The sequence below is a fragment of the Puma concolor genome, chromosome B3 (assembly GCF_028749965.1).
Source record: "Puma concolor isolate L17-30 chromosome B3, mPumCon1.1.hap2, whole genome shotgun sequence".
NCBI lineage: Eukaryota > Metazoa > Chordata > Mammalia > Carnivora > Felidae > Puma > Puma concolor.
This window is the reverse complement of record NC_141672.1, coordinates 28,208,772-28,218,084: the sequence shown is the minus strand read 5'-3', so window position 1 is coordinate 28,218,084 and position 9,313 is coordinate 28,208,772. Positions and strand designations below refer to the sequence as shown.

At 53.2% G+C, this 9,313-nt stretch overlaps 1 protein-coding gene across 1 annotated transcript; it reads left to right on the top strand.

The window, feature by feature from the left end:
- Positions 1-5,668: 5,668 nt before the first annotated feature.
- On the top strand, positions 5,669-9,092 carry FOS (Fos proto-oncogene, AP-1 transcription factor subunit). Its single transcript, XM_025918514.2, has 4 exons — positions 5,669-5,982; positions 6,751-7,005; positions 7,420-7,527; positions 7,651-9,092. Exons 1-4 carry the CDS (start codon positions 5,842-5,844, stop codon positions 8,290-8,292), a joined length of 1,146 nt encoding a protein of 381 aa, XP_025774299.1. The 5' UTR covers positions 5,669-5,841; the 3' UTR covers positions 8,293-9,092.
- Positions 9,093-9,313: the final 221 nt, after the last annotated feature.

The following is a 9,313-nucleotide window of genomic DNA, read 5'->3' as shown; positions in this document are numbered from 1 at the left end:
TGAGGTCGGAGGGTTAGGCAGGGGCTGGGTCCTACACTTGGTAGACCTCAGTAAGGAATGTAAATTTTTTTTCTACAGTGTGATTCTGTAAATTGGCCACTAAACAGGTTTGAAGGGATTGATGGTTTAGGGTTTAGTGTTATGATGTAATTCAGAGCCCCACTAAGTGGGAGAGTAGACTTTCAGCGTGCGATCTGTCCCTGTCTTCATTGATTACCTCTCAATCTCTGGCGGGCCAGAGTCTGAAGGTGGAATTCTTCAGTAAAGTCATTTTGGGGATGTTAGCCAGTGATCTCTAACTCACTGACACTCCATGTGAAATAACAGCAGAGAAAATCAGACCTCAGCTGGGAGTTTTCTGGTAGGACACAAGCAGATACTGAGCTAAGACAAAAAGTGTTGGTATCTGAGGATGCAACTCGAATCTATAGATCAGAAGGCAGCATAACTCTGAATGCCTACATACTGGCCAGGATTTTCCTGGTTTAATGTTTACTTGTTTTTGAGAGAGTGAGAGAGAGCGTGCGAGTGAGCGAGTGAGCGAGCACGTGCGTGCCTGAGTGGGGGAAGGGCAGAGAGAGAGGGAGACACAGAATCGGAAGCAGGCTCCAGGCTCCGAGCACCAGCAGAGAGCTCCACACGGGGCTCGAACTCACCCACAGAGAGATCATGACCTGAGCTGAATGAAGTCAGACGCCTAAATCCACTGAGCCGCCCACGCGCCCCTTCCTGGTTTAGATTGGGTTTTTTTTTTTTTTGTCGTCACAATTATTACCGTCTCTTTTAAGGATCTTTCTTGCTGAGCAAGGCTGTAGATAAAATGGTATCAACTATGCTTGAGATGTCTTAACACCTTGGAGCGCGTCACGTGCTAGCCCATTCTGGCCATGCCTGGCCCTACCTGTGCTGACTCTGGGATTTTCCCCGTTGGATGGGAGTCCTGCAGCTGCAGTGTTTAGTCAGGGTGTGTTGTTTTCCTATAGGTTTAGTGACCTAGATGGGCTTCTTCTGAAAGTCCAGCAGCTAAGTCCACCAGAGCTGCAGAAGTTCAGCTCAGGACAGCTGAGGAGCCAATGACCTGGAGAAGACTTGCTGGTCTGCCCGCGGTGAGCTCTGCTTTCTACAGGAAGTGTCAGCACGACTGACAATGAGGGTCCAATGATGCAGGCTGTGGTGAGACAGGCTGCAAGCTTGGGCTGAAATGTCTCCTTCTCAGGCACTATAACTATTCCCCAATGTCCTCAGCTCCAGAGGGAGCGTATCCCAGGGACCACACTGAGCTTTGTTTAAATGCTCGCATTAGCAGAAGGACGGGGATCCCATTGAATCATCATCTCCTGTCAAAAAGCCAAGGGTTGTTCCGAAGGAATGCAGCTTTTCCCAAAGAGGCTAAATCCCTAGTACTGATTAGTCCTCATGGCCACGGCGGGGATGGGGGGGGGAGGGGGGAGGGCAGTGTGTTTATACGTGAGTGTGTGCAGCGATGGTGGTGGTAATCCCGTGCCTCCGCTGTTTTAAAATAGGAGCAGTCTTTTTGCTCACTGTCTGAGCCATAGGGTGAGTAACCTTGACCCCTAAAGCCCTCCACTGGGTGTCATGTGTGTGTGAGTCCTGCCCCTCCTTGGGTCCAGACATTTAGAATGAATAAATTAGAGGGTGGTGGTAACATGGTCATTGTCATTGCAGACAATGTGGCATTTATGTATGGGCACTGGCTGTCTTTATCATGGGGCTCAATAACAAGGGCAAGTTTGATCTTTCATCATGAACCACTGGGGTGTTCTTTAGGCCTAGAGCCTGCAACAGCTGAAAATAGCCCTAGCATCTTGTTATTTTCTCTTTCCCAATTTTTGCCTATTCATACCCAAGAATAAAAGACACAGCCTGTTCAGCCTTTCCAAAGATTTAAAGAACCTTATCTATTGATTTCTAAGTACCCATAAAGGACAATATTTGCCTTGCTTGCATGAGGGTATTCATTCATTCATTCATCCATCCATTCAGGAGATATTCATCGAACACCTGCTACAGGCGAGGCACTGGGCTAGGTACTAAGTGAATATCAGTACATGAAAAAGACAAGGGCCAAAGCATGGGGATGTTGAATAAATCTAAGAAGCGACTTCCCCAAGTCCCTGAAGGGGTTGATTTTGCTATACACATCTTCCTGACTTCTGGTCCCGTGCTCTGACCACAACCCTTCACCGCTAGACCACACTTCCCCAAATAAATAACTACTTCTGCATGCTGGGGACGGATTGTGTGCGGCAGCATTTACGTAGGCAGTGCAGACAGCAGCCTTTCACTTAATGTTGCAATAACACCGGGCTAAACAATGTGCACTGGCTTCCAGAGTTGCTGAACAAATGCTTGATGTGGGTCAGGTCTCTTAATTCAAATGCCAGAGAAGTACAAAATAGGAAAAGTCTCTATCTGATAAGGAGCAACTGTTGAGGAAAGATATATTTGTTGTCAGTTTGGGTTAAAATCAGACACGGGATTCTACCCTCCTCTTCACTTCTGGATCCCCACATAGGAGGAACTCCGCACATAGATAATCACAAACTGCGTAAGTTTTGGTTTTATATGCTTAGACTTGTCCTGAACACAGAACCCCTGCCCTGCTAGAAGGCAGCACTATGTTCACAGAGGCACACACACATCTGTCTCAAAGTCACCCTGACCTTGGCTAATGGCAAAGATAATTTCGTGCATCAGTTCTGATTTCCCTCTATTTTAAGGCTACATCATGTGAGCTCCACATTGAAAATGTGATTTTGTAGTCCTGAAGCGGATACCATGAGCAGATTCAGATGTGAGAGTACGTTAGGGTGATCAGAGATTCAGATGCTCTGGCATTTCAATCTTTATCATGTCACTTCCCAGAGGACAGTGGGTCCAGGTCCCATCTCTGTACCGTAGTCACTTCCTCTGATACTGGTCTCTGAGCCCTCCTCTATGTTCTTACCTCTGTCAAAGCGTTTGCTGCTGCTTTGTAATTCTCTCCTGATTTGCTGATCTTCTCCCCAAAGCTGGAAGGTCTCTGAAGGTAGGGACAGGTCCATTCTGTTCTGTACAGTAAGTGCCAGCCCCCAGAACTCATAGGAGTGCATGGCCATAGGAGGCTGTCAGTAGTTCCTGGATGAATAAATAAAAGAATTATGAATTCATGGTTCTGTCCTTTTCAGAGGATGGGTTTAAATCTCCAACTCTCAGGTCGTAATGGTGCTGGGAAGGAAAGAGTTAAGCTATCTGGAGGGGCTAGGTTCATTCAGAGACCCCTTTCCTTTTATTGGCAAAGACAGGATAAAGTGATATATGAGATAAATCCTGGGATATAAAATCTTGACACATCCTTTAGGTGCTGAGTTGAGCTAATTCAAACTCTGAAGGGGAAATAAATGAAGTCATTCTAGGTTTTCTCTTAAGCGGCCCTGAGATCCAGTTATGAAGGGAAGGCAAGACCAGACCCAGGAATTTAAAGCTTGACCTCCTTTGTCCAAGCTAATAAGAGAAATGGATTGGCCTTCATGACTTTTTTTTTTTTGTAAATAATCAAGAACAGTGAAGTAGCCTGACAGATGATAGAATTAGGAGAACTGAAGGCCGGATAATTGTTTTACGATTCAAGGCAGCTCGGAGAAGTCTGTGTTTATGTATTATGTCTTTCCTTCTCGCTCTCCTTTTTTAAGTGCGGAGGTTGGGGGGCGCCGAAATTCCCACCAACATAAACCAGTGCCATACAATGATGAAATTCTGTTTTCACCTCTGCCTGTGACAGGGAATGCAAAAAATAGCAAGTGGCCCAGTTCCACGAATCCCCGCCTCCCTGCCCTCCCAGCTCCCGCCGGGTTCTCATCTCTAAGAATGGAGGTTAGCGCACCGCGGCGCGCGAGCCGCCCGCAGTCCCAGGACCCGGAGGATGATGTCAGGCGGCGGGAGTGGCCGCAGCCGGGCCGGGGAGGCCGAGGCCCCGGGGGAGCGAGTAGGGAGGGCGGCCTGGCCCGGCCGACGGCGCGCCCGGCCGCGCGGCGTCGCCTGGAGACAGCCCTGGCGGCGCAGTGTTGCTGTAAACAGCCGCTTCCCTGTTACTATCTATAGCAGGATCGCCTGGCTCCGGGGTGCGGCGGCTGGAGGCAGGTCGGCGGTCCGGCTCCCCGCGCTCCCCGAGGGATCCGCCCGCTGCCCTGATCCCGCCTCGCCCCTTTCCGCGAGCCCCTGGCCCGAAGAGTGGGGGAAGGGACACAGAGGCTCTGCTGGGATCTGCGGCTTCGCGTCCCGGAGGTGGCCGGCGCGCTGGGACCCAACCAGGGGCAATGTGACCCCAGCTGTCCTTTGCAGCGGAGCAGGAGGCTGGGGGCGTCAGGGGGCGCAACGCACTCCCGAGCATCTAGGCGCCCCAACCCCGTTTTCCAGGCCACGGGGCCGCGTCTTAGGTCCCAGTGGCCGAGGTCCCCGGCCTGGGCGCTGCTGGCCACGGTCCTTCCAGCGTGCCCGATGCTCCCCCCTCCAAGTCCTCGCTGGAAAATCACCCGCTTGTGGGCTCCCAGTAAGCACAGCTTCCTGGGGGAACCGAACCACATCTGACTCCCCAGCTTGGACTTGCGCTCCCCCAAGAGCTCTCTCCACCCGGTACTCCCAACTGACCACCTTGCCCACATAACATCCCCCCACCCCCACCCCATTCCTCGGGCCCCAGCTCAGAAGGAGGCAAACGAACCCATCAGACATCCTTGCGTGGAGGTTCTGCACAATGTTTACTGGCTAGTGTCTCAGAGATTTGACAGTAACACTAACATCCTTAAGTATGGCCGAGAAAAAAAAATGTTTTTTTTTCCTTAAAAACAAACAAAAAATTAAAATCAAAATGCCCAGCATCGTAGGTAAAGTAGGTTATCGTAGTCCCTTATTTTGGATCTCCGGACTTTCTGCTTCCAAATGCAGTAACAGTCCTAGTATTGCTCGAGAGTGGGGGCTTAAGGGTCTGCTTCCACAGTTTGCACTGAATTAGGGCTAGAATTTGGAATGTCGTGGTGCTCGGGGGGGGGGGGGGGGTGGCGCATTCCTTCGGGGGCCGAGGCTTAAGCCCTCGGGTTCTGTACCTGTTTCTCCTTTACCTTAGCCCCAGCACGTTTCCGGGGTTCCGTATACTGGTAAAAAGTCGCTTCCACCCCATCCCCCAACTCCGCTCCGGGAACAAGGGTCCGCATTGAACCAGGTGCGAATGTTCGCTCGCGTTCCTCGCCTTTCCCGCCTCCCCTCCCCCGACCGCGGCCCCCGCCTCCCCCCGCGCTGCACCCTTGGTGTTGGCTGCAGCCCGCGAGCAGTTCCCGTCAATCCATCCCCCCTCCCCTTACACAGGATGTCCATATTAGGACATCTGCGTCAGCAGGTTTCCACGGCCGTTCCCTGCGGTCGTGGGGGGAGCTATCCCCGGAGTCCCTCATCTTAGGGGGTCCGTGAGACCCCTAAGTCCTAGATTGCTAAGCATTGAGGAGATAAGGAAACGCATCAAGACGGGAGACGGGAGGCTGCGAGGGCGGCGGAGGCGGCAAGGAGGCAGCAGAGGTGTCCAAGTCCGCTCGCCACCCCCCCAGCGCCGCGATGGTCGCGCCCATGACGTGTGGCTGCTCATTCATAGAATGCTGTTATAAAAGCAGTGGCTGCGGCGCCTCGTACTCCAACCGCATCTGCAGCGAGCAGCCCAGAAGTCGAGACAGAGCCGGCGGCGGCGGCGGCGCAGCGAACGAGCAGTGACCGCGCTCCTACCCAGCTCTGCCCCACAGCTCCTACCTGCCTCTGCCCCTCAGCCCCTCGCCCGGGCCTAGACTCACCGCGACCATGATGTTCTCTGGCTTCAACGCCGACTACGAGGCGTCCTCCTCCCGCTGCAGCAGCGCCTCCCCGGCCGGGGACAATCTCTCCTACTACCACTCACCGGCCGACTCCTTCTCCAGCATGGGCTCTCCTGTCAATGCGCAGGTGAGGCTGGCTTCGCGCCGCCGCGGCGCCCGGGGCTCGGGGTCACCGGGGAGGAGACACGGGGGGCGGGACGCTCGGGGAGACGAGTCGGGGACCCCTTGGGCCGGGGAGGAAGGCTGCCCCGGCCGGAGCAGCCCTATCTCGGAGAGCCCCGGACTTGTTCCGAGTGCACGCACGCTTGTCATAGTAAGAATCGGTCCTCCTCTCCCGCGGCAGGCTCATCCTGAGTTGCCCTGGGACCGCGCTCTCTGACTGGTCTCTGACATGAGCTGGGGCAAACAGGTCCCAAGCAAAGATTCGCGAACTCGATCCTGGCTCCTCCGGGAGGCGGCAAAAAGCGGCGATTCCCCCTCCCCTAGCTGCCTGGAGCAGGGAGGAGGGGCGGGGGAGGAGGGCGAAGCAGGCGGGTGTGTAAGGCAGTTTCATTGATAAAAAGCGAGTTCATTCAGGAGACTCCGGAGCGGCGCCTGCGTCAGCGCAGACGTCAGGGATATTTATAACAAACCCCCTTTCAAGCGGGTGATGCCGAAGGGATAACGGGGACGCAGCAGCAGGGTGGAGGAGAAGGGCACTGCGTTGCGGATTTCTTGGGAGGAAACGGGGAGACCTTCCATCCAAGATGAGGGGCATATAAAAAGACGAGAGCAGTCCAGGGCACGCTTCTCCCTCCCTCTCCCTGCTGCATGCGGCACTGGAAACTCGGCTGTCGCCACCGGTGTCCGGAACCTGCTCACTCACGTCAGCTCTCCCCTCCTGTCTTCGTTCTAGGACTTCTGCACGGATCTGGCCGTCTCCAGCGCCAACTTTATCCCAACGGTGACTGCCATCTCCACCAGCCCGGACCTGCAGTGGCTGGTGCAGCCCACCCTGGTCTCCTCCGTGGCTCCTTCTCAGACCAGAGCCCCCCACCCCTATGGAGTCCCCGCCCCCTCCGCCGGGGCTTACTCCAGGGCTGGAGTCGTGAAGACCGTGACCGCAGGAGGCCGAGCTCAGAGCATTGGCAGGAGGGGCAAAGTGGAACAGGTGAGGAGTTCTTCTGCGCCTTCTCTCAGCAGGGGGCATGGGTTGGCGTGGGTGGAGACCCGGAGCACAGTAGATAGGGCGAAGCCACCGATGCAATTCACCGCGCATCCTGAACGGGGACCCCTGGCTCCAAGCCATCTCCACCCCAAGCCAGACTCTGGTAGCCCTGCCCCAAGAAGTGCTGCAATAGTTTCTTCCCTAATAGGTTCCTACCTCCTGCTTTTGAACCGGGCTCTTTGTCCTGATTTTAAATGCCAGTCACACCTAGCCCACAACGGAGGTTGGAAATGGCTTCCCAGCCGAGGTGCCAGGAAGCTGAGAAGCGCCCAGGGCCAGTTTCCCTGGGGAGGCCGAACAGAGCTGATGGCAGACCTTGTCACTGACTGTTGGCCTTTCTGAAAATTATTTTTTTAGTTGTCCCCAGAAGAAGAAGAGAAAAGGAGAATCCGAAGGGAAAGGAATAAGATGGCTGCAGCCAAGTGCCGGAACCGGAGGCGGGAGCTCACGGATACGCTGCAAGCGGTGGGTAGATCCTGGGGGGGCGGGTCACTCCTTTTTCAAACTTTGGGAGCAAGCTGGTGACTGGGTATAGGGGAGCTTGAGTAAGCCTGTGTCTTATGCTTTGCTTTATCCCTCTGTGTGCAGGAGACAGACCAACTAGAAGATGAGAAGTCTGCTTTGCAGACTGAGATTGCCAACCTGCTGAAGGAGAAGGAAAAACTAGAGTTCATCCTGGCAGCTCACCGACCCGCCTGCAAGATCCCCGATGACCTGGGCTTCCCGGAAGAAATGTCTGTGGCTTCCCTAGATCTGAGCGGGGGTCTGCCGGAAGCTGCCACCCCCGAGTCGGAGGAGGCTTTCACCCTGCCCCTCCTCAATGATCCTGAGCCCAAGCCCTCCGTGGAGCCGGTCAAGAGCATCAGCAGCATGGAGCTGAAGGCCGAGCCCTTTGATGACTTCCTGTTCCCAGCATCGTCCAGGCCCAGCGGCTCCGAGACCGCCCGCTCTGTGCCAGACATGGACCTGTCTGGTTCCTTCTATGCAGCAGACTGGGAGCCCCTGCATGGTGGCTCCCTGGGGATGGGGCCCATGGCCACAGAGCTGGAGCCTCTGTGCACCCCAGTGGTCACCTGTACTCCTAGCTGCACTACTTACACGTCTTCCTTCGTCTTCACCTACCCTGAGGCTGACTCCTTCCCCAGCTGTGGGGCTGCTCACCGCAAGGGCAGCAGCAGCAACGAACCCTCCTCTGACTCGCTCAGCTCACCCACGCTGCTGGCCCTGTGAGCAGGCGGGGAGGGGAGGCAGCAGGCGCCCACGAGCGCCGCTGCCCGAGTCGGTGCATTACAGAGAGGAGAAACACGTCTTCCCTCGAGGGTTCCCGTAGACCTAGGGAGGACCTTATCTGTGCGTGAAACACACCAGGCTGTGGGCCTCAAGGACTTGAAAGCATCCACGTGTGGACTCAAGTCCTTACCTCTTCCGGAGATGTAGCAAAACGCATGGAGTGTGTATTGTTCCCAGTGACACATCTGAGAGCTGGTAGTTAGTAGCATGTTGAGCCAGGCCTGGGTCTGTGTCTCTTATCTCTTTCTCTTTAGTCTTCTCATAGCATTAACTAATCTATTGGGTTCATTATTGGATTTAACCTGGTGCTGGATATTTTCGAATTGTATCTAGTGCAGCTGATTTTAACAATAAGTACTGTGTTCCGGCAATAGTGTGTTCTGATTAGCAATGACCAATATTAAACTAAGAAAAGATATGACTTTATTTTCTGGTAGATAGAAATAAATAGCTATATCCATGTACTGTAGTTTTTTCTTCAACATCAATGTTCATCGTAACGTTACTGATCATGCATTGTTGAGGTGGTCTGAATGTTCTGACATTAACAGTTTTCCATGAAAACGTTTTATTGTGTTTTTAATTTATTTATTAAGATGGATTCTCAGATATTTATATTTTTATTTTATTTTTTTCTACCTTGAGGTCTTTTGACATGTGGAAAGTGAATTTGAATGAAAAATTTAAGCATTGTTTGCTTATTGTTCAAAGACATTGTCAATAAAAGCATTTAAGTTGAATGCGACCAAACTTGTGCTCTTTATTCTGGAAGTTTTGTTTAAGATCCTGAAAGGTATCAGAGACCAGTTTGTCAAGAAGGGTAGCTCCTGGAGGGGGACACGCCCCTTCGTTTGATCCCTTATTGAAAAGGAAAGGGAAACTCTAAAGCTGATGTTGGGAATATTTCACAAATATGGGTTCATCTGGGGAGGCTAACATTCCCTAGCAGATTCTGGGGTAG